Source organism: Anarrhichthys ocellatus, unplaced genomic scaffold (genome assembly GCF_004355925.1).
Source record: "Anarrhichthys ocellatus isolate YVR2014 unplaced genomic scaffold, GSC_Weel_1.0 scaffold48, whole genome shotgun sequence".
Classification (NCBI taxonomy): Eukaryota; Metazoa; Chordata; class Actinopteri; order Perciformes; family Anarhichadidae; genus Anarrhichthys; species Anarrhichthys ocellatus.
In genome coordinates, this window is record NW_022280078.1 from 858,149 (window position 1) to 882,669 (window position 24,521).

Consider the following 24,521-nt stretch of genomic DNA (forward strand, 5'->3'; position numbering starts at 1 on the left):
CATTGCCACATCATTGTCACAGATGCTGCAATAAATAAAGCTTCAGGCCGCTGTAGTTGTTTGTGTTTTCTGAGAATTATTCCTTGTGTTGTATGTGAGCCTGAGCCCCGTTTCTCGTACGTGGTTCAACTAAATCGATCAAATGTCCTATTAGCCAGTTTAAATTAACCTGATGATTGAAGTCAGGCTATCTCGGTTTCTCAAAGGCTGATCCGTGCTCAAACAATCTTGTTAATTGCCCGTCCTACTTCAAAAGGGGGAAGCGTCGATCACCGAAACCATGATTTTCTAACAGTAAAATGGCAAATCGACTCAAAGAAAGAGCCCATTTTTACTCCGCTGACGAGCAGGAGATGATCATGAACGCTATGAGGAATTCAAGACCGTAATCACGGCAAAATCTAACACCGCCACCGCTGCGAGGGCTAGACAAGAAGCATGGCAAAATATCGCAGGCAAGTTAAATGCCCAAGTGTTGGGGAAATGTATCGGCTAATTTTAAGTGCCTCATCACCCCAATCAATCAGATTATATGTCTTTAAATGTGCCTGCTGGCAGTAGGCTTAATGGAATGCATCATCCAATGAGATCTTGCTGGCGAAAATAATTATCTCAACTCTTTCAGAATAAATGGATAAAAACAAGCCCACAAATTATCTAATTGATACGAATTAATTTGAGGATATATGTACTGTATGTGCTTATGTGTCATGTACTATATATGTCTATATACATGTATGTGTAGATTAGAACTCGGAGTTTGAATATGTGTGTGCGAATCTCTGTATGGGCGGATCAGTATGTATGTATTATTCAGAATCAGAAATTCAATCAATTGAAGCAGTATCATGAGTCCAGCTTAATCATTTTCTCCAATAATGATATGCTATGGAATACTAATAACACTTTCACATAATTATGAGTGCTTTCAACCCCTATGTAGCTGCAGCCATCAAGAGGACATGGGAGCAAGTAAAAACTAAGCACAAAAACATTATTCAGAATGGTGAGTCGATACAATATGTGCCATGGTAATGTATTGAACAGCTTGTCAGTGTCATATCCTTCATATTTTAAAAAACAAAAAGAGGGCTGATATGGTCAAGACAGGGGGAGGACCTAAGACTCCAGATTTGACTCCTGCTGAGGGGCTGGCACTCCAGCACAATAGGGGTAGGCCCATAATGGGCATAGCTGGGGGCAGCTCCTCTGGAGAGGTGGGCAGTTCATTCTATGAGTTTACTTCATAATTAGTCATTTGGTTAACCATCGTTGCATTGTGGGAGATTGTGGCTAAGTGGATAGCAGGGCTCTCTTTCAATCAGAGGGGCGGTGGTTCGAACCCCACCTCCGCTAGTCGTAAGACACTTGACCCCAAAATTGCTCCCGTAGCTGTTCCTACGACGTAGAAATGTGATAGACTCTGAATTGTAAGTCTCTTTGGATAAAAATGTCTGCTAAATGACTGTAATGTAATTTTGCAGTGGCTGGACCTTCGGTCATATTGCTGCAGCCACCACCCATAGTGTTGGTCGGAGGAGAGGAGCCCACTGATAAGTACTAAGTTGATATTGCTGCATCATTGTGTAATGATTCTATACATGTTCATTGTGTGTGTCTTTTAAAACCAAAGACAATCTTCCAAAGTTCCTAATTCACTAACAGGAGGCCAGTCCAGGTGATGAGGAGACTGTGTCGGCGTTCTCCGGTGATGTTGTGGAAACTAATACTCCTATCCAACTCACTCCTTGTGAGTGGTATTTGGACTACATCAATGCATTCCTTTAGGCAAATCCTGCTGGACCACGGCCTGATCCGCCGGAGCCTGGCCCCTCTCACTGTGCTGGGGATGGGGATGGGGAGGTGAGTTCTCATTTAATACCCTCACATTGTGAGGGGGGGGGGGGGTCTGAGTTTAGTTGGCATCTGACCACCACACTGAACAAAGTTATGAATGGCTTTCTTGTCTTTTTTTTCAGGTTGACCATGAAGATGTGCGGACGCTGTACAAGCGGTACTTGCGTACAGAAATTGCTTACCGCCAGCTGAAAATGAGGAAGATCCACAAGGAGATTGCATTGCTTGATCGGCAGCTGGATGTAAGTGTAACCATGTAAAGCAAAGCTTTGCCTGAAGTATTTGTGAGCTTTGACATGAATTGTAACTGAACTGAAATTCTTATTTCTTGTGCACCTTCATTTACAGGCTGACCAATAGAGTACAAATAAAGGCTTTCTTCTACAACATGGATCTCTTAAATTATTCTTGAACATGTTCCTCTATTCAGAATTCTTTTTATTGCCAAGTATACTCTCATATACAGGACATTGACTTGGCGATGTCGAAGAACTCTTTCCCTATAAAACGCTAATCTAACTAATATCGCTCCTTCATCAATGGGATCTCTGAGGAAGGGAGCTGCCATTTTTATCCAGCTAACTTAAGTTAGCCTGCGCTGGAGCAGGTTTAAGTTTATTTACTTTACGCTTTGCTCTAGTTAACAATTTAATCATAAACGCATATGAATGGCCATGACACACCGAAAAAATTCACACTCACAAAAGCATGGTCCCTGGTGGGTGTCCTCCACCACTGGGCCATTTATTTAATTTCATTAACTTGCATAGCTGGGAAAGGAAAAGCTTTGCCGTCTGAAAGTTGTGGGTTTAAATCCCACATGAAATGTTTCTGTTTTACTTCCCTCAACCATCAGAGGACTGTTTCTTAAAGGTGTCTCTTGTTGGGGGGGAAGCATCACTTGAATGAACCAGGATCAGTCTGTTTCCATAAAGACACTTTATTTTTATTAAGTTTATCAAAATGTCTCGGAGGAAGAAATCCTGAGATCGCATGTTTGGTTCTTCTTTTAGGATGAAGACTAACACATTTTTTTTTTTTTATCAGCTTTCCTAACTTGTGAAGTGACTCATATCTCAGCTGAGTTGTATCCGGGCTGCTGATGGATGTCACACTGATGATGACAATAAAGGTAATCAAAGATCTTTTGGGCAAATGGCAGAATAATATTAATGTATCCATAAGCAATACTTTGGGGTGAAGGCCTGACTATGATTGTTACCTCAAATAAACCATGAATAAAATAGTATTTGCTCAAATGAGAAGACAGAAGAAAAAGGTTTTCTTAACCATATAGACATCCAATAGGGCACCTTTGTAGTGTTTTTTTTTTGCGGGGGCATGTTATAAGCAATGTGATCTCCACCCTTCAGTATAACAGACACTATGATGATCATTTTATCAGTATCAAGCAGTTGCCTTAATTTTAGTATTGTGCTTAAGAAGCCCACAATTTTGAGGTACTTGTTATCAACTATCCTACATTCAAGAGGGAACTGTTATCTGGCAAGATATAGGCCTGCTGCTTTTTTGGCAGACTAATATTTGACAATTATATATTTTGTAAAGTTGGTTAGTTCAACTCAGCGATCCTCGGAGGAACATTACAATGTTATTTATTCTTCAAGCCTTGGTTTCTGATTTCAGAGGAAGGCTGCGTCTTTGTCATAGTAAGTAGCTACATGGTCTCTCTAAAAGAGTGCCGTGACCCGGATTCGAACCGGGGTTGCTGCGGCCACAACGCAGAGTACTAACCACTATACGATCACGGCGAGCTGTACGTCAGGTACAAGTAGACGGTCGGAAGAGATGCTTCGATCCTATGGATAGTGGACACATCTTGTTTTAAAACATTTCCTAACGTAATGAAGTATTATTAATATGTGTATTACACATGATGTTAAACCCGAATGATACATAATATAATAATAACTTTATTTATATAGCACCTTTAAAAACACAGTTTACAGAGTGCTTTAACAGGCAAATGGAGCAAGCTATGTAAACCACTCATGGGCTCTACTGTCTACTATACGTACATTTTGAATAATTATATCTTAGTTCTGTTCTTAGCATTGTTTTGGTTTTAGGTGGAATGTGGTAATTTTAGCGAGATAATAGAAGTAGTCCTTTGGCTTTAGTGTCTAAAAACAATATCAGAGGGACACAGCTTCGCATTTTTGTCTCTCATGCTATGGGCGTGGCTTGTGGCAGTTTAAAAACGTAGTCTTAAAGCGATTGGTTAAAAACCGTGTATTCGTTCGGATTCGATCTGTTCTCTTTACCAATTGGACAAGAGATCGCCGCCCTCGCTTGTAATTGGCTGATTAAACAGCGCGACCCAATTTCAAATGAGATCGCTCGTCATCCAGTGTGTTGTTGAAGGAAGCGTGTTTGAACGTTTGCTAGTCGGCTAGTATCGGAGCAGCAGTCAACATTAGTATCAGCGCACGTGCTAACGTTAAACGTTTTAAAAAAACTAAATGCGTAACATGTAGCGCGCTATTAGCTACCGCTACTTTATTCATTTGAAATGGCTGAAACGGAAGGTTCAGCGCGGAGAGGAGTTCTGGACTTCAGTCCAGTAAGGAGAGACAACGCTAACAAGGAAAACGATGTTCCAGTTTTGATCCTGACCCTGTTTTCAAAGGCTCCCTTTGTGACATTCGGATCGGTGAAGATGGGCACCTCCAAGTCTGTTGTTCTGCGCATCGAGAACCCCACGGAGGACGCGGAGGCGGAGGTTACTGTTGAGAAGATCCCCTCGAGTAAAGGCTTCTCTGTGGACCGCAACACGTTCACGATCCAGGTACGTTCTGAGCTGTTAGCTAGCAACTAGCGTCACACTAACGGGGGGACACGACTCCCCGTAACGTTACATGTCCCGCAGAGACCGTAAACCAGGCTGCTGTCATGCTCGGGAGCTTCGTTGAGCAAATAATACCGACACGTTAACACTTTATTATTATTATTATTATTATATCGCCTTATTTCACACAGTTGTATACACATATATACGCTTGATGACTGTTGTGGCTTCCATCGTGAGATTCGTGCCGTTGTTCCATATCTTGCTTTGTGTTCTTCAGCCGGAGGACTCATTCAGTTTGACGGTAACATGGACTCCGACAGAAGAAGGTGGGATCAGAGAGCTCATCCTCTTTAATGCCAACGGGCTCCTCAAACACCAGGCTGTGCTGCTGGGGAGAGCAGAAGCACCCAAAAAGAAAAAGGTGAATGTCCACTGGTACAGTCACCCAAACAGATGGCTGTGTGGATTATTAATCAGTTAATTAATTGGCATTTAATGAGTAGGCAACAGTTTTGAAACTCGATCAATGGTTGAAGAAGTTTTCTAAGTAAAGAAAAATATATAAAAACGAAATGTCTCAAGTGTGAAAAGGTGCTGCTTTTTCTTGCCTTTTATTATAGAAAGTAAAATATTTTTTATGTCATTAACTTTCCCTCTCGGAAATGATGATGGGGTCATTCATTTTCTGATCTCATACAGACGCAACAATTAATAGCAATACCCATAATTGGGAGACTGATACATCATGAAAACAATGAGTTATGTTTTCAGCCCAAAATTCAGGCCTAATTTGGTCGATTGGTACTTGGGTAAATCTGGCACAAGTTCCCGTTCAAACACAATCAGGGAGCCCAAACAAGTACATCTAGTACTGTAATTCTGACACGGCATGTATACATTTTATGTTTTTCTTTTGTGTTTCAGAAAAGCTTATGGGACACGATCAAAAACAAAAGGGAGGGTGAAAAAGTAGCCGCACCAAGGAGAATGAAGACAGGACAACCATTGAAGATGGCCGCCAATAAAACCTTCCAAGTGTCCCGAAAGCCGCAGTACAAACGGGAAAAGCCACGCAGCCCGCTCGCCTCTCTCAATGAGGGCAAAGCCGTCAGAGAGAGATCCGTCTCCAAGCTCAGTCCAGCCGACGAGTACTTTCGGAAATCGGATGAGATGAAGGCCTTGAATTCCACCCAGAGGCAACGGTCTCTGGCTTTGTCGGTCCAGGAGAACGTCCATCGTCTTCAGAGGAACTCTCCTCTTGTCCTGCTCGTCCCAGCCGGAAAGCCGATGGACTCTGGCCACATGTCTGCAAGCCCAGACGCAAACCAACCCGACAGCAAAGAGCTCCCCAAAATGCTCAACAGGACGCTGTCACCTGTCGGGACGCCCGACGTGTTTAAGAAGCTCATGCCACGTATTCAGTCAGATGGCCCACTGTCTGCAAATAATGTGGCCGATGCCGGCGGTGCGCTAACTGGCCCCCCGGTTCCCTCTTTGAAAGATGCACTGGCCCTCATTGACTCTGATCTGAGCCACATTAACGCCAGTCCTCGGGACACTAGTTCGAGCTGCAGCTTTTCAGATTCACTAGAGTCCAAGAGTGGGAATCACGGCCGTGGAGCTGACGGAAATGTCCTCAAGGCGTTACCCGACAGCCTGCAGGGGTCCGAGTCCAGTGAGCTGAGACTTACGTTCTTTGTCAGCAAAAAAGTTGTTTGTTCAGACAACGATGACGCGATGGCAGGGTTCAAAAAGGCCTCTTTTACCTCTGCCACGGTGACCAAGAGCAGGGCACCAGTGGAGGCAAACCATTCGAGTGGAAGGAAAATAAAGAAGTCAAGGCGACGGCTTTTGGAGAAAACACTCGAGCTGTCTGACGACAGCAGTCGGTGCGAGTCTGGACCGGTCACTCCGAGCCTTCCCGTCATAGACCCCGACACAGAAACCGAGGGAGGGCAAAGCTTCCAGATAGATAACAGACATCAAGTCCAGGAAGCTGCTTCCTCCAGCCTGACTCTGCGGCCCGTCTGCTCGCCCACACCCGTCACCTTCCCCGTCACCTCCCCCCCATCTATGGCCCCGGCTCGCTTCTCTTTCCCAGCCACTTCCACGCCTCCTGCGGCCTCTGCTTCCGTCACTTTTGCAGTCACCCCGCTACCGTCGCCCCTGGGCTCATCCTCTCCCCTGCACAGCAGCTTCACGCAGCACGCGTCTCGGACTCTGTCGGTGCCTCTGTTTGTCCAGGAAGACTCATTTCCCATTCACGTGGCCGCGAAGAGCAAGAAGAGGAAGAGCGAGGAGTATTTGAAGAGCGAGGACGCCGGGAAAGCGGAGCGCGTCAAAAGGAGCAGGGTGGTAGCCGGAAAAACTGAGCCGCCACGGTCAGCGCAGGAGAGGAGAAGTGCATCACAGAGGCCACAGCCGAGGGCAGCAGGTGAGCAGATGAGCAGATGTGATGTTAAGATATGTGATGAACCATTATGTTTTATAGTAGTATCTAGAACATACTGTAGATGTTGTTTCTTCTGTTTCAGGCCTGCATATTAAATTCAGTGTCGGCAATGATTGGAATGCTTTCCAAAACTATATAGGAACTTCTGTGTTTCATACCTGCCATGTTCCTGGACCCTCTGGATTTACTATGATGCTTTTTTTTTTTTTTTTTTTTTTTTTTCCCCTTCAGACTCTGTGCGATCAATGACTTCATCCTCTCTAAAGACTGCGAGGTCTGTGCTTCCTGCCCAGGCAAAGCAATCGAGCTCCAGACTCTCCTCACGAGGTATAAAATGATGTTCTTGTCGTGACGATCTGTCTGGGAGTTTTGCCAACATGAATATGTGATGAACTACAAAATTACCTTTTTTGTCTATTGTTCACAGGGTCGTGTGTTATTTCATCTGTTAAGACTGCAAAAGTGGTTGCTGTTGCGCAGTCAAAATTGACCTTTATTAAGCCGACGCAAACAGGTATTTGATCATTTGTGGTGTAGAAAGGTATTCTGCTTTTTTTTTTTTTTTTTTTCTGTTTTTTTTTGTATATCTTAAGATTTTGTATTTTCTCCTTTTTTTTTTTTTTTTCTTTCAGCTATACCGAGACACCCAATGCCATTTGCTGCCAAGAACATGTTCTATGATGAGAGGTGGATCGAGAAGCAGGAGAGGGGATTCACGTGGTGGATCAACTACGTCCTCACCCCGGACGACTTCAAAGTCAACACCGAAGTGGCTAAAGGTAGCGTTCAGCAGGCTTTCACTACTCAAACGATTGGTGGAAAGCTTTATTGTGTAGTGTTTGGGTTCAAGAACTATCTAATCCTCACGCTCGTTGACTCATTTTAATATAGTCTGAAAACTTCACCACTTAAACTCAGTGGAATCTTTGTTTGAATGAGTGTCCGAGCTCTAGAAGTCTGTACAAGTCTTAACATTGCCTTTTTGTTTGTTTTGTTTCTTGTGCAGTGAGTGCTGTGTCCCTTGCCATTGGCAGCGATGACAAGTACAGTGTGCCTAAAGCTCCCACCAAAGAGGAGATGTCTTTCAGCACCTACACGGCCCGACGGAAGCTGAACCGCCTCCGTCGTTCTGCCTGCCAGCTGTTCACGTCTGAGGCCATGATCAAGGCCATTCAGAGGCTCGAGCTGGAAGTGGAGTCCAAGGGGCTGCTCGTCCGAAAAGACCGCCATCTTTGGAAGGACATAGGTAAATGAACATTACGTCATGCAACCGGTCAATGAAGGGTTTTTAAATACTCTACAGTTCGCAATAACCTAAAGTAACATTATTTACCTGTTTTTTTTTTTTTTTTTCGTCATCTTTCAGGTGAACGCCGAAAAGTCCTCAACTGGCTTCTTTCGTACAATCCGCTGTGGTTACGGATTGGGCTCGAGGTATTCTGATGAAACGGTGTTTCCAAACAGTTCACTTGTTAGTTTGTTCTCTACGCTTCCTGCGCTTGCTAAGCACAATGTTGCTCATTCTCAGACGATCTTCGGGGAGTTGATCTCACTGGAGAGCAACAGCGACGCCTTGGGTCTGGCTATGTTCATCCTGCAGCGGCTGCTCTGGAACCCAGACATCGCTGCTCAGTTCCGACACGCCAAAGTGCCGAACCTTTACAAAGACGGTAATTGAAGCGCAGCGGTTGTTGTGTTGTCTGAACTGTGACGTGTGACTCTCGAAACTGGAAGAAATTTCAAGCAATATTGAGTGGGTTATTGGCTCAGGTTAAACCTATTGGCAAATAGCCATTATGAAGCAAATTGAAAACGTACAACTTGGGCAGAAGTTGAACTTTAATTAAACAATGTCTTTCACTAATGCAAACAAAACCTTTTTAATTTCCTGACATTACATTTTTAGCAGATGTCTCCAAATGAGAGCATGTAGGTGAAGTTTAATGGCAATGCTTTTATTAAATTATGCTGCAGGCTCTAGAAATGCCTGCTACATTGAAAAATCTGGTGATTTATTTGATCATTAAGTAATCATTCATTTAGTCTGTGAAGTGTGAGAAAAATGTATTGGTTTGTCAGATCAAACTCCGATATTCAAACTGCAGTTTTATAAAACAGCTAACCTGCATTGTTAAGAAGCTGGAACTAGATTGTTGCGAAAGAAATTACAAACTAATATCAAAATAGTTGCCAATCAATTTTCTTTCAATCAATTAATCAACTAATCTTTGCAGCTCTACTGGAATTTTATATTTTCTCAAAGGGAAAACTAGAAAATTAAAGGTCACTGGATAATTTGTCCCAATTTACAACTTAAGTTTTTGACTTCCCAAAAAGATAGTTAGTTACGCTGTGAATTTGATTGGAGTTATTTAAGAAATTTCTGGTGAAAATAAGGGAATTAATTAAAAACTATTAGTATTTCCTATGTAGTATTAAAAACAAATGTATTTCATGTAGTTGTTCTAGAAGGTGTCAATGTTGTGTACCTTTGCAGACTTGTCTTAACTAAGGTAACTGTTACTTTGGACTGGTGTTAATATATCTGGACCTTTTCTCGGTTAGGCCACGAGGAGGCGCTGTCTCGCTTTACTCTGAAGAAGCTGCTGCTGCTCGTGTGTTTCCTGGACAAAGCCAAAGAGTCACGGCTGATTGAGCACGACCCCTGTCTGTTCTGCTTGGATGCAGAGTTCAAGGTAGGCCAAAGCCCTCCCATGTCAACAACGAGCATTAAATGCATAAAAAAACAAAACACATTTATTCCTGATTTTAGTTTTATGTCGAAGATCTATCTGGATGTCAGTCTTTCATTACTATCTGGAGACCGGATACTGTTAATTCCATTATTGAGAGGAAATCTAGTCTTACTTTAAGTATATAATAATTAAGAGCTATCAAAGTCAGATAAATGGAGAACTTGGGTTCAGAAACATTAAGTGTATGTCCATTGTTCCATCAGAACTTAAATGTTTCTGTGCTGTGCTGTCAGCTTCAGTTGTTAGAGGAGCAGACATTTATCACACACACACGGAGTCTGACAGATTTTAATGATGTGTTAACTTGTGTAAATGACTGTGTGGGGCCTATTTTACTGCCTGGACCCCTTATCTAATTTAGGAGCTAAAAACCAACACTTAACACTTTACATACACACAGATCAATTCTAACATTGCTTCCTGAACAGTTCATGATCAGCAGTAAGAAGAAAAATTACCCCTTTCTTAGAATTTTCTTGTACCAAATCTTTCCGTGACCACAGTGCGGAGTAATTAATGAATTCCTTTAGGGCCGAGGGCTGCAGGTTTCAAATGAGACCATATAATAAATGTGTACATAGCCTAGATACCTTCTTGTATCTGAGAGGGAGACAGTGCACTGGTATGTATTTTTAAATGCATATAGACGGCACAGACCTGACAGCCGTCCATAAGTTAGTTTTTCTTTTCTCAACAGACGAGTAAAGACCTGCTCCTGGCCTTCGCCAGGGACTTCCTGAGCGGGGAAGGGATCCTCTCCCGGCATCTCGGCTACCTGGGGTTACCCGTCTCCCACGTTCAGAAGCCCCTGGACGAGTTCAACTTCGCTGTGAAGAATTTGGCAGTTGATTTGAAATGCGGCATTCGTCTAGTGTGAGTGATGCGCCATGAATTCTAATGTGATGCTCTGATCCCCGCTGGGATATTCAGGCTCAGAAACTGGGGAGTATCCCTGCAGCTGGGAGGGATTCAGTGTTCAGCAGAGCTGTCTCAGGCTGGAGATTTCCTCACGTGTGTGTGTGTGTGTGTGTGTGTGTGTGTGTGTGTGTGTGTGTGTGTGTGTGTGTGTGTGTGTGTGTGTGTGTGTGTGTGTGTGTGTGTGTACGTTTTATTTTGAACGTATTTCCCTCCTTTTAATGCACAGAGATGCAGCTTGAGTCTAAAAGCAAACTCCCAGCAGTTATTGTAGAGTAAATCTCTTCTCCAGTAATTATACTCGGTATTATTTGACCTTTTGTTTTATGGTGGTCAGGAATTTTGAGCTGTAAGCCACAAAGCTGAGATGATTTAGTATGCTACATGAACCCTTTCTAGGAGATCTTTGGCAGGAATCTTTCATCCTTGATATAAATCTTCGTTTGACATCAGGTTGTGGGATATGACTGTACCTTAAAGGCGTCTTCTCTAATTTTCTTGTAGCGGTTTTTTACATTTGGGGCTAGTCACCAAAACAACATTGTGTTTATCTTGATGTCTAACAAACATGTTGAATGCATTTCCTTCCTGCAAAGCAGATTTAAGTATTTAAACCCTGCGTCGTTTCTATCCATGTTTACGTTCTAGCAATCTTCTTCCCTGCCTTTATCAGCACATTGTGTGTGTGTGTGTGTGTGTGTGTGTGTGTGTGTGTGTGTGCTGCCTCCCCCAAGCCTAGTTGGGGGAGGCAGCAACATATCTGCATTCACAAAGAGCTAATTGGTTGAATAATCAATCTTGCGCTGCTCTTCTATTACAATCAAAGCCCAGAAACATGCTGGAATTAAATGATGCATAACGTTTTGGGCATCAAATTGTAAAAAAAAAATAATTGCTGCGAAGTAAATTTTTTTCAAACTTAGTTTCCTACTTCTCTTTTTATTAAAATGTTAAAACAAAAATTCTTCATCGGATTGCAAATTGTCACGCAGCAGATTAAGAGTAAACGGTGTAGTTAATGTCTGTTAAGTTGCAGATTCTGGTCATTTATGACCATAAGTCGCTCAAACCACCAGCATTCATTTATTCTACAGCACAAGGAAGATGCCGGATTATTGCTGGAGTGAAAAAGGGCCCCAGCAACGAGCACGTACCACCGAAGACGTCAAAAATAATGGCAAACAAATGTTCTTCTGCAGCATCGATATAAAGTCTTCCATGTGGGGTTTGCTTTCAGGCGTGTGATGGAGCTCCTCATCCAGGACTGGAGTTTGTCAGCCAAGCTCCGTCTGCCAACCGTCAGCCGCCTGCAGAAGGTCCACAACGTCGACATGGCTTTGCAAGTGCTCAAAAGCAAAGGGGTCGACCTCAACGATGAACACGGTAATTGTGAATCTTTTATGTCCGTTTTTGTTTGTTTTCTGAGCAAACTGCATAGCGGGAACACGCTCAACCTGAAGGAACGTTTGTCCCCCACAAAATGAGATTCTGTGGGGGGTTTTTTCACAGAAGTGTTATTCTTTGTGGGCATGCGTGTGTTTCATGTTGGGCTGCGTTTTCCACGGCACACCTATTGTGTTTGATCACAAACATCTGTTGTACAGCTGCACAGCAACATAATTGGATTGCTTTGCCCTTCATGTGACAATATGGTTCTTTGTGTGTGTGCACCTCCGCATAAAGAGTGACTAAGGCGGTCCAGGATAAGAGACATAAAGGGAGTTAGAAAAGTAAACGCAATAACTTTGCCTGCTTAATCAACTAAATTGCAAAGAGACCATACATAATGCTTTGAATAGGCTTTTTAAAGCAGCTTATACAATTATTAAAGAACATTCATATACAGCTGCAGCTAACAATTATTTAATTATTAATCTGTCAATTATTATTCTTATTCTTGGTGGTGTAAAGTCCCCATCACTAATTCCCAAAGCTCAAGACAATGTCTACAAGTTATTGCCATTTGTCCTGATAAAAGGGTCAAACCCAGAGATATGAAACGGAGAAAAGCAGAGATTCCTCACGTTTGAGAAGGACGAAACGGAGAACATTTGTCATTTTTGCTAAATGGATGAATAACGCAAAACGGATTTGGTTCAACGTTTTTTTTTTTTTTTTTTTTTAAGTCCAGATAAAACAAAAATAGATATTTGAGGCGAGTTTATCACACCAGATGAAAATGTGTTTTTAAGCACAAATTGGAATGATAAAAAAAAACGAAACAAAATGGCAAAGAACATCATATCAGGTTTCACAATGGTGGAAAGAAAAGCAGTATTCTGTGTTGTGATCCACTGAAGACGCTGTATTTTGAAAGTGAATCTTGTGTCCTAGAGATTTAGTGTTTTGGATCTCATCATCATACCGTCTGTCTGTGATGTGTCTATGTTTGTGTTCCGGTGCTCTGCACAGATCTAAAACCCGCCTGCCTGCTTTTCATCCCCGGCTCCGTGCTCCGCTGCCTGGCGGAGGCGGCGTCGGAACGGAGGTCCCCGTGGACCGCCGGTAGACAATAACCGTGACAATAAATATTTTTAGGTTCATATTATGTACCCAAATTCAAGAATATGTAGGTCATTACTGCCAACCTTCTTGTAATCTTCCGTCGCAACTTCAAGCTGTCAGGTTAACATTAGTTTCAGCAAATTGTACATCTATATTAGCCATCGTTACTAGCTGGTCTGATGAGGTGTCCCTCCTAAGTTGCACAGTAGAGGTGTGAATCCACCTCTTCTTATAATTTTTTTTGTCGATTTTAAGAAGAAAAAAAAAAGGTCACCAAGCTTTTTTTGTAGATCCTGGCTTTCAGGGAATTTGTATTTGCAGGAAATCTAGCTCGCTAACTGTAGGCTGTCGTAAGCACTTGCGGTTGTAACTCGCAATTGAGCATGAGAACTACTGACGTTACGTGCTTTAGTTATTGTAAAGTGTTAGGGGAAGAGTTCATCTAAGACTGGCTCCAGTGCGCCACCGAGCCATGATTTCAGGCCTGCCCAGAAAAATCCTGAGCACAATGGGGGGGGGGGGGGGGGGGGAGAGAGAGACCATGACACAATTCAGTATCATATAGTTCAGCCTTTTCACATGTTTTCAGCAGATATCTTTTTAAAGTGCATCGTGTTTTTACAAACAAATCTCAGATCTTACTTAACCCCGCCTTTAAGTATCGTCTCTTTTATTTTCAGGCTCCGACATTGATTCCAGAGACATCGTGGATGGACACAGAGAGAAGACGCTGAGCCTCTTGTGGAAGATCATCTTTGCGTTTCATGTGTGTACCAGACTTTGTTGCCAGCCGGCCAGTAGGGCACAAAATTGTCATTTGTTTTCTTTCTTTTTTTTTTAAAAGCCGAAGATTAACATGCTGTCATCGAATGATCTGTTAAGGTGGAGGTGATTTTGGACGAGGATCAGCTGAGGGAGGAAATTGGCTTCCTGAAGAGAACCTTGAGGACCAAACGGAGGCTGGTGTCTCTGAGGGCCGATCGGGGCCTTCAGCCGAGTCCTTCAAGGACCAGGGTGCCGTATGAACACAGCAGCACTAAGATCACCCTGCTGATGGATTGGGTCCGAACTGTGTGTGACTTCTACAATCTGAAGGCGAGTTTGACATTTTAATTTTCAGCCCACAGGCCAAAGATAATACTGTTGTGTTTTTGAATTGTTTATGATTTCATTTCGTTTGGTTAGGCAATATACAGTGTTCACCTGCTGCACTTTGTCTTTGGATGTATTATTGAGCTGTTATTGTGTTGTAGCCTTTGGTGCTGAGTGGTGGTGGTTTCACATAAAACCACTTGGAGGGCAAACGATATTCTACCGTGTTTAAACAGACTGCATTTTGCTTGGGTTGCTAAACTAGCTCCATTTCTCTGGACTTTCACTCGTGTAAGGCTTATTTTTATAGCCCTAAATTACTGTCACTGACTCAAAAGTCCTATTTTAGAAAAAAGAAACGGTGAATGAAGTGTGCTGTCTGTCTGTGCAGGTGGAAAACTTCACCGTGACGTTCTCGGATGGCCGCGTCCTCTGCTACCTTATCCACCACTACCACCCCGGTCTCCTGCCAGCGAGGGCCGTCAGTCACAGCACCACCCAGACTGTCGAGTGCTCGCCGAGGGGTCGCCTGGAGCTCGACTGCTCAACCAGCGACTCCGACAACTCCTTTGACTCCTTGTCGTCGGGCCTGAACGGTACGTGTCGGCTGTCAGCTGTGTGCTGCGTCTTCAGTGCAATTATCTGCTTGGATGCGCTCTCTATAAATTGTTTTAAGTTGATGTATATGCATCATTGGAACATCACACAGACATTTTTGGTGTATTAGAGTGTGTGTGGGGGGGGGGAATGAATTTGATAAGACGTCTGGGGCTCAATAATATATTCAGCGAATTTATTGTCCAACGTGTTTCATACAATGCGCTTTGTAGGATTGTAGCTGGCTCTATCCACAGTGAACCCACCTGTTGTGAGAGCTAGACTGTTTTATTTGAAACAAACTACAAGGAGAATTGTTTTATTTTAAAGTTATTAAACTAAACAGGCTTTCAAAATTCATTGAACAGTGAATTAATTTTTTTTTTATTGAGGGCCAGCTTTTTAACTCAAATGTTTTGCACCTGAAGTGGACTTGTGTTTGATTCAAGGATAGAAAGACTATTATTGTTTTTTATTTATAGGATGATCTCTTATGAAGGACTTTTAAAGGAGGTTATGAAGAAATTGGAGGGACAGGAACAGCCTTGTGGTGACTGTTACTCTTATTTTCTTTTTTGTGAACAGGCCCAGAGTCTCCGTCGGTGGAATTTAAAGAGCTACTGGAGAATGAGAAAAACAACTTTGGACTGGTCAACGCCGCTGTGTCTTTCCTGGGCGGCGTTCCTGCCATGATCAACCCAGCTGACATGTCCAACACCATCCCCAATGAGAAGGTGAGACCAGACGGGAGGGTTTCTCTTCCTGCTGCAGGAACACCAATCATAGTTTTTATCAGACCTGTAGGATACATTACCAACGTATAATAATAATAATAATAATAATAATAATAATAAATGCATCAGTGGAGACTTTAGCACGAAAGTCTAACATTGTTTTCCAGCATTAAAAGAATATTGTTGATGTTCATAAATATCCGATCATAGGTGTAGTCTCAGAGTTATGTGTTGCTTTAAGGCACACTTAAAGGACCATACCAGTGGTTCTGCACAATAAGCCCAATACATTTTATGTGCATACAACAACCATTCCCATATTACCCATTCACTTTTAGTACGCTGTAGATATTTTAAGGTTATTTGAAAATGTTATTGCTGCATGCTTTAGGATATGATCGGCTATAGCAGAGTGTAAGCAGATAGTAGTTGGTTTGGTCCTTTTTAAGACTAAGGTCTCCTTTTGTCTTAATTATTATTACTGTTTTTTTCTTTGATGGTCTTTCAAATCTTTATCTATTGCAGTTTAACTAGTAGCAATTCTTTCTTTCCTATTTGTTAAAGAGACAAATACAGATTGGTTGTTCAAGGATTTAACACCTTTTAACAGTTTTATCACACTAAACCTTTCACGGTAAAGTCAAATCTGAGACCATGTCCAATGACATTTTTTCATAACTGTCTTTCCAAATATGAAAAAATACACAGAATATTTAAGGATACAGTAATCAGGGTTTTGACTAGTGACTGCTTTAAATCCATCACCAGGTCTTTTTATACTAAAATGTGTGTAAAGTGCTGCAACTTCATCCACATGTGTTTATGTACAGGTGGTGATGTCATACCTCTCCTTCCTGTGTGTTCGTCTTCTGGATCTGCGGAACGAAAGCAGAGCAGCTCGGGTCATACAGGGCGCCTGGAGGAAATTTAGATTAAAGAAACATCTAGAGCTCTACAAGGTTGGTTCAATGTTTTGGCACAACTGCATGATACTTTTATCTGATCTATGCTATTCTATTCTATTTATTCAACTCAGCCAGACCATTTAGCCATTTATGTCTGGATAGAACCAAAACTAATCCGTCACTTTAAAATAAATCTGCAGGTTTGTGTTGTAATGTTTATCATATTTGTTTTTATTGTTCATTTATTTTGGTGGTTGCAATAAAAACTTAATTGTGCCAGTTGTTGAGTCATGGTTGCACTATTGTTGTTCCACATGGACTTTATTTTTGAAATAAGTGCTCTCAATGCGGTCTGTGATAATAGCTACATACATACAATATTTGTATGAAACGGTAACTGTCGATACATTAAACACATGCGGTGTAATATTTATCTCATTTATAATTTCCTATTGTATTTAATGATTACATTGAAAATAAGCTATGTGTTATTGTTGTAGTCATCAAGCAAAGTGCTATCTTTGAATTATTAAAAAGGTCTATTAGGTGCAAAAAAATTAGTTTTTCATTTAGTACATTGTATATTAATTATATCCGCTGTAAGCAGGAAGGAGAAAGATGGACATGGAGAGAATTATCACACGAATCTTCAGAAATGCAAAATTGATGAACAATTATAAATCCAACTTGTTTCTTGATTTTTGTTTGGACACAGGAAAGAAACATGGCTGCCATGAAAATCCAGTTAGCTGTGAGGAGTTTTCTCCAGAAGCGCAGAGCTAAGAGGCAGAATCACGCTGCCGTTATCATCCAATCAGTCTGGAGGGGTTTCTTATCCCGCAACAGGCTGAGGCTAAAGCAACAGGCTCAACTTCAGGCTCTGCAGCACGAAGCAGCAACTGTCATCCAGGTGAGTGTTCATTACATGGGACTACATTCATGTGAGGATGAAAAGGACTGTTAACGAAATAGAAACGACCAAGTTGTACATGATGTACCATTTAGTGGTTTTTAACATCTTCAGGTGTTTATGGCTTTTCCTTGTTGATTGAGACCGTTGGTTTTGGTCCTGAATTTACATGCTGTTCGTGAACATTTGTCTCAAATCTCAATGTCTGTCCATTTCGTCGCGGCAAGGACACCTGCTTCCTAATGAAGCCCGCTTGTGTAACTGTTCTTTGAATATTTTCTTATCTTGTGCATGCAGGCTCAATGGAGGATGTTTTCGACCGCGAGGGCTTACCAACGCCTCAGATACTACGCCATTGTTGTCCAAGCACAATGGCGAATGAGGCGGGCGGCCGCTGCTTATGGAAGAATTCACTGGGCGGTGACGGTCATTCAGAAGCACTCGCGAGCATGGGCTTTGGCGAAAAGAGATCGGGAACATTATCTCTCCCTGAGAGCTGCAGTGGTGAAAATACAGGGAGGGTACAGAAGGTGGAAAACCCAGAAAACAGAAAAGGAAAACCGTGCTGCCAAAGTGATACAAGCTGCGTTTAAGAAATGGTTTGAGGAAAAGATGTCTGCAAGAACTGCTGCTGCTGTAAAGATTCAGTCTTGGTGTAGAATGCAGGTGTGTCTCCATCAATACAGAAAGGTCAAGAGAAGCACTGTGCTCATTCAGGCCCAGTGCAGAGGTCACGCACAGAGGCGCCGCTTTCAGTTGTTGAAGCTGCAGCACCACTCGGCCATTGTCCTTCAGAGTGCCTTCAGGGGGCAAACTGTCAGAAAACAGGTGGCGAAGATGAGATGCGCTGCGGTCACAATCCAGCGCTGGTTCAGGGCCTCCGTGGAAAGAGACATGCAAAGGCAAATGTTTGCGCGGATGAAATGTGCTGCCGTTACCATACAGGCAGCTTATCGCAGAAAAGTTGCTCGGGAGTCGCTGAAAAAACAGCACAAGTCGGCAACGGTAATCCAGGCAGCTTTCAGGATGTATGCTGCCCAACGGCACTACCATGCCGTGAGAAAAGCCGCAGCTGTGATTCAGCGAAAGTACAGAGCCTCAGTTTTGGCTCTCCAGACGAAGAAGGATTACGACGCTCTGAGAAATGCTGCACTTGTCATACAAGCGAACTGGAGAGGCAGAGCTGACAGGAGGACGATGGAGAAGCGGCATCGGTGCGCAACACTGATCCAGGCTTACTACCGAGGCCGCACAGCACAAGCGGAGTACAGATCCAAGAAGGCCTGCGTCATGGTCGTGCAGCGTCGCTATAGAGCTTGCGTGGTTGGAAAGGAGACGAGGAAAGCGTACCTGCGCATGAGAGCAGCCTGTGTCACACTCCAAGCTGGATTCAGAGGCGTGAGGGTTAGGACGGAGCTGAAGAAAAGTCACTGGGCAGCGACTGTCATTCAGTCTTCAGTTAGGATGTTTTTATGTAGGAAACAATATTTCCTCCTACAAAGTGCAGCGATTGTCATCCAGAGCCGATACAGAGCTCTTCTGGTCTGCAGGGCACAGCAGAAAGAATACCGTGCGCTAAAGCAGGCCACCGTAGAAATACAAGCGGCGTACCGTGGATTTAGGGTGAGACAGGTTCTAAAGAAGAGACACAATGCAGCCACAGCAATCCAAGCTCAGTTCAGGATGCACAGAATGCATATGGCTTACCTCGCCACTAAGTGTGCTGCCCTCATTATTCAGGAACGCTACAGGGCCAAAATGCTCATGAATCAACAGATGCAGAAGTACAGGACAATGCAATCTGCAGCTGTATTCATCCAGGCAGCATATCGGGGCCACAGGGCAAGGAGCAGGATTTTCGAGATGCACCGAGCAGCCACAGTCATTCAGAGAAGGTTTCTCACTATTAGGGATAGAAATGGGTTCCTAGCTCTCAAGGCAGCAGGTTTGGTTTGTCAGCAGAGGTACAGAGCATTGACTCTGGCAAGAAAAGAGCGTTTGGACTATCTGTCAAAGCGCACAGCAGTCATTTGTCTGCAGGCAGCCTACAGAGGATGCGAGGCCAGAAAGCAGTTGCGTATGCAGCATGCGGCAGCTGTAACGATTCAGTCTCACTTCCGAAAGCACCGGCAGAGAACCTACTACAAGACTCTCTACTGGGCTGCCAATGTTTTGCAAACACGTTGCAGAGCCAACAAGAAAATGAGAGAAGAGACGCGAGCCCTGAGTGCTAAGAGAAATGCTGCTGTTATCTTACAAGCTGCCTTCCGAGGAATGAAATCCAGACGACTCTTCAAACAAAGACATCAGGCTGCCAGCGTTATCCAGAGAGCTTACAGAGCACACTGTGAACACCAGCAGTATCTGACCTTAAAGTCCTCCGTCCTCACCATTCAGAGGAGGTATCGGGCCACCGCAGCAGCAACGGTACAACTGCAAAAATACCAAACAATGCGCAGTGCTGCTATTGTCCTTCAGGCATCATACAGAGGTCAGCAGGTCAGAAAGCAGGTTGCTCGCTGGCATCAGGCTGCCACTGTGATCCAGTCTGCATTCAGAAAGCACAGAGAGGAAGTCAAATTCCAGGCCATGCGTCTGTCCGCCATCATCCTCCAGAGATACTATCGTGCCTGTATTCTTCAGAGGCAGGAAAGGGAAAAGTTCCTGAAAATTAAGCAATCTACCGTCACCCTTCAGGCAGCGGTTAGAGGCTGGTCTGTCAGGAGGGACATGCGCCGACAAAATCAAGCTGCAATTGTGATCCAGTCGTGCTGGAGATGCTCAGTGCAAAGGCGTATCTTCCGAAGGACGCGTGAGGCAGCTATGAAAATTCAGCGGAGGGTCCGGGCCGTGCAGCTTGGCACGTTGGAGAGGAACAACTATACCCGGATGAGGAAAGCTGCCATGACACTTCAGAAACACTGCCGAGCCTGGATTGCAAGACGACAGGTAATGGGGTCTTATTTTAAGTTCATACTTTGCTAGAACCTTTTCTTTTTTCCTGACATCCAGACAGCCTTTAGTTTGCATTCACAAACCTTGTTGAGATTTGATAACGGCTTACTAATTTTCTTTTTTTTTTTGTGATAATTTTATATGGTGGATAGATTAATTCAAAATGAATATACTGAAATTATAGGAAAACAGGAACAAAGCTGACCATATTTAAATGTGATTTTGTAGTGAAACATAAGGTCATAGTCCTTTGCATGCTCTTGTGTTCCAGGTACAAGAGAGAGCCAAGGCAGAGAGGAGGCTCCGTTTTACGTCTGCGGTCTTCTACCATCTAAGGGCCATAAAGGTCCAACGAGCTCTGAGAGCCCGCTGGGCTTTGGAGTCTGCCAAAAGACAAATCCATTCTGTCATCACCGTACAGGTACAGGGACATGGAGCGCACAACGCCATTTTTCAAACAAAGTCTGTCGCCGAAAAGCACTTCTGATGGCTTTATTGAATCGCTGAAAAGCACATTTCTTTCAACGATTGCCTTACTTTTCCCCCAGCGATGGGTAAGATCGAGGCAGCAGAGGAGACGGTATCTGGAGGACAGGAGGAAGGTGCTTATAGCCCAGAGAGCGGTGAAGTGCTGGTTAGGTCGTCGCCACAAGGCGGCCTCAGCCATCCAGCAGGCCGTCCGCAAGTTCCTCCTTCGGAGACGCCAGGAGAGAGTTCAACAAGGCATTGTTAAAGCTCAGGTACTACAGTCGGTGGTGAATTTTGGTACAAATTACTTCTGATATGTTCACACTTTTTCATGTGTGTCTTACAACAATAGTCAGGTGTCAATATGAACATGGAAACAGGTTTTGTGTGCTGTCGTCATCATTCCTCTTCTTCATACTCCTTATTAATGTTCTTCAATGGAATTGATGAAAGACGACATTCAAAATCCTCTTTTTCTGTGTGAAAGTGTATGCAAGTATCTACTAAAGTTAGTTTATCTAGTACCTAATATCCTGTTTTTGGCAGTAAGTCTCTTGGCAGGATCTCTGTAGGGAAACTTGAGAGGATGGTGTAACATCAAAATCTTTAGTTTGTGTGAGGATTGAAATGGTGCATAATTCACCTTGGAATTTCAACTACAATTCATTCAGTTTCCTCCCTTTGGCATATAATTGTGAACATCATCTGATCCAATGCACCAATGATTAGCAGCTCATTTTAATGTCTTCTTCTCCTCTCTATGTCCCTTCTGCTCTCCCTCTAGGCTCTGTGGAGAGGACACCGCTCCCGCCGACAGAATGACGATGCCAAGTTGGTCAAATTAAGACACCGCTTTCGCAAAGTCTCCGCCGGCGTCCGAGAGGAGGACAAACTGTGCAACAAGACGTCGTCCGCCCTGGACTACCTCCTTCGATACAAACACTTCTCCTATATTCTAGAGGCCCTGAGAAACCTCGGTAAGGTTTGCCATCTCTGGTAAATGTTTACAAAGCAAGTGCTGGTATGAGACTGTTCAGATACAGTATTCCTATTCTGAAAGATCCGTTTGAATATCAGACTACATCAGAATTAAGTTCAAAAAGGACTGACACCAATTATTTTCATTATTTAAACTAGTCAATCAAGTAAAGTTAAGTCTGTCAAAGATTACTTCCAGGATTAAACACAATTTTCATAATTGGGACAGCTGTGATGGACTCTTAACGGACATCAGTACAAGGTTCAGGGACTTGAGTTTGTAATTATTTCAAACACCTGATTGTCTGGGCAAGTCATGACCCCCAACTGCAACCACCGTAACTGAGAAACGAGAAGACTTTTAGGGAAGTGTGGGAGAAGAAGCTCCTCCTCTGTTGTCTTTTGGTTTTGTGTTGTAGTAGCAAAAGTGCTTGTGTTGTCGAGATAAGACTGAGTTCATTACATAAGAAGGTAACCTAAAAAACAACTAAGTGTGTGTACCTCGTGGATTAAGAGTTGTTGCGTATCCTTGGCTAACACTTGATTCGGATTATGTGAGTGGGATCTCGGGTCTCAGTTTGTGTGTGTGTGTGTGTGTGTGTGTGTGCAGAGACGGCCACCAGACTGTCCCCAGAGTGCTGTGAGCGGCTGGTTGAGAGCGGAGCCACCAACGTCATCGTCACACTCATCCGCTGCTGCAACAGGAGCGTCCCTTGCATGGACGTCATCACCTACTCCATCCAGATCCTCCTCAACCTCTCCAAGGTACAAACCCAGGCCTGCTCTGTTTATCTTCCATGTTTCACACCCTCAGCACAAGAGCCCGATTTAACTTTTGTGTCATGGCAGCACTACAGCTTGTACAGCTTTCCATTACGAAGAAGTTACAGTTAGGGTTGGGTTAGGTTGACTTTTCTCAAATCTTTTTCCTTTTGTCTGATCAAGTGGTTCAATAAGTTTAATGCCATGTTTGTACTTTCTTGCTCTCTTTCTTTCCCTCTGCTCCACACTCTCCTACTTTCCTCCCTCAGTACCACAAGACCATCGAGGCAGTGTATTCGGTGGAAAACTTTGTGGAGACACTGCTGGACCTGCTGCAGAGATACAGGGAGAAGGCAGGGGATAAAGTAGCAGAAAAGGGCGGCGGCATCTTCACCAAGGCCTGCTTCCTTCTCGCTCTCGTCCTTCAAGACAAGCACCGTGCTGGGGTTCGTAGCTACTATAACATGACTTTTGAAATACTGGATATTATTCAAATAGTTTAAGAAAATTTTAATTTAAAATTCAACAGGAAAAGACGGCTGTTATAGCTTTGTAAATGTAATGCATTTTTTTTTTTTTTTTCTTTAGGAGGTTATGAAGCTACCCAAGGTATTGGATAGATTACGCAGTATTTACCGTCTCACTGCTCGCAAACACAAGATGGACGCTGAAAGAACTGTTATGAAACAGAAAATGAACGCAACGATGAACGGAAGCTTCTTTGTTCAAGCAACACCTCGTAAATCCCGCCCTGTGCCAAAGTATGTATTTGTGTGCATATACAGTACTGATATACTGATACACTGTAAGTCTTTGCAGCAGTAATTGACATCTCGTTTTTGTTTTTCAGATTTGCACCGGATTGGGTTCTGAGAAAGGACAAGCTCAAAGATATCGTAGACCCTCTCAGGGCCATTGAGATGGTGGCAAACACACTCTGCATTGTGTTGTAAATAGAAAAGCTTTTAATTCATGATTTGTTGTCATTTTTTACTTTAAAAAATATTTTGTATAGTTTCATTTTCTCTTTGTACATTTCCATGTTTTGGATGTATATATTAAAATGGATTTGTTTCTAAAACACGGTGCCAGTTTCATGTATCCTTCTGATGTGTTTACATTGTTTCTTTTGCTCAAGATGATGTGTGTTGAAAAAAGTCATAGTAAAGTATGTCACGGCGTCAATGATATTTAAAATACGTTTAAAAAAAAATATTGTCGTAAAAATAAGTCTATATAATATACATTTCCAAAATGGTAAAAGTAGTATTTCAAAAGGGTAAAAAAAATAATAATTTTAATTAAAATATGTTGAAAAAAGACAAATAATGGTCATTATATACTATGCCGTAAAAAGTATAAAGAAACGTCGTGGTAAAATATGCCAGAGTTAAACCAAGTCATGCTGTATACTGTATAGTATGTCCAAAAATTCATGGTTTACTGTGTTGAAAAAGACATAAGAAAGTTATAGTATATCATTTTGAAAAAAAAGTCGGTATATTGTCTAAAAAAAAAAAGTCCTAGCAGAATTTTTGAAAATAAAGTAATTGTATCGTATATCAAAAAAGGCGTATAGTATTTCGAATTAAAGTCATAAAAAAGTTACAGTATAGCATGTCGGGGAAAAGTCATAGTATCGCTTGTCGGAAAAAAAGATGGTAAAGTACGTCGAAAATAGACATAAAAAAGTCATATCGTCAACAAACAACTTAGGTTTAGGGAAAATATTATGGTGAAATACATTAACGAGCCAGGAACTTCACAATACCTCTTTGAGACACAAGGAAGGAGAAAATAGACTGAGTTTTATTAAAATCGTT

General features: G+C 42.8%; 1 protein-coding gene and 1 non-coding gene across 2 annotated transcripts; one reads left to right on the top strand and one right to left on the bottom strand.

Annotated features, from left to right (window-relative positions):
• Window positions 1–3,557: 3,557 nt before the first annotated feature.
• Window positions 3,558–3,629, bottom strand: trnah-gug (transfer RNA histidin (anticodon GUG)). Its single transcript has one exon. It is a non-coding gene; the product is annotated as a tRNA-His (tRNA).
• A 623-nt stretch (window positions 3,630–4,252) lies between these two features.
• On the top strand, window positions 4,253–23,779 carry aspm (assembly factor for spindle microtubules). Its single transcript, XM_031869771.1, has 26 exons — window positions 4,253–4,666; window positions 4,947–5,090; window positions 5,594–7,103; window positions 7,353–7,448; window positions 7,549–7,635; window positions 7,754–7,900; window positions 8,128–8,367; window positions 8,488–8,555; window positions 8,650–8,791; window positions 9,687–9,817; window positions 10,575–10,750; window positions 12,030–12,175; window positions 13,978–14,063; window positions 14,180–14,392; window positions 14,781–14,985; window positions 15,572–15,720; window positions 16,551–16,679; window positions 17,341–17,535; window positions 17,833–20,484; window positions 20,762–20,911; window positions 21,039–21,230; window positions 21,743–21,935; window positions 22,547–22,701; window positions 22,968–23,144; window positions 23,287–23,459; window positions 23,549–23,779. The coding sequence occupies exons 1-26, from the start codon at window positions 4,391–4,393 to the stop codon at window positions 23,649–23,651; spliced, it is 7,935 nt and encodes a 2,644-aa protein (XP_031725631.1). The 5' UTR covers window positions 4,253–4,390; the 3' UTR covers window positions 23,652–23,779.
• The last annotated feature ends 742 nt before the right edge of the window (window positions 23,780–24,521 follow it).

What these genes read in the sequence shown, in the direction of transcription:
- aspm (XM_031869771.1), top strand. Translation starts at nt 4,391, where the DNA reads ATGGCTGAAACGGAAGGTTCAGCGCGGAGAGGAGTTCTGGACTTCAGT. An exon ending in AAGGCATTGTTAAAGCTCAG is followed by an intron (nt 21,231 to 21,742) that starts GTACTACAGTCG and finishes CTCTCCCTCTAG; the next exon opens with GCTCTGTGGAGAGGACACCG. An exon ending in AAATCCCGCCCTGTGCCAAA is followed by an intron (nt 23,460 to 23,548) that starts GTATGTATTTGT and finishes TTTGTTTTTCAG; the next exon opens with ATTTGCACCGGATTGGGTTC.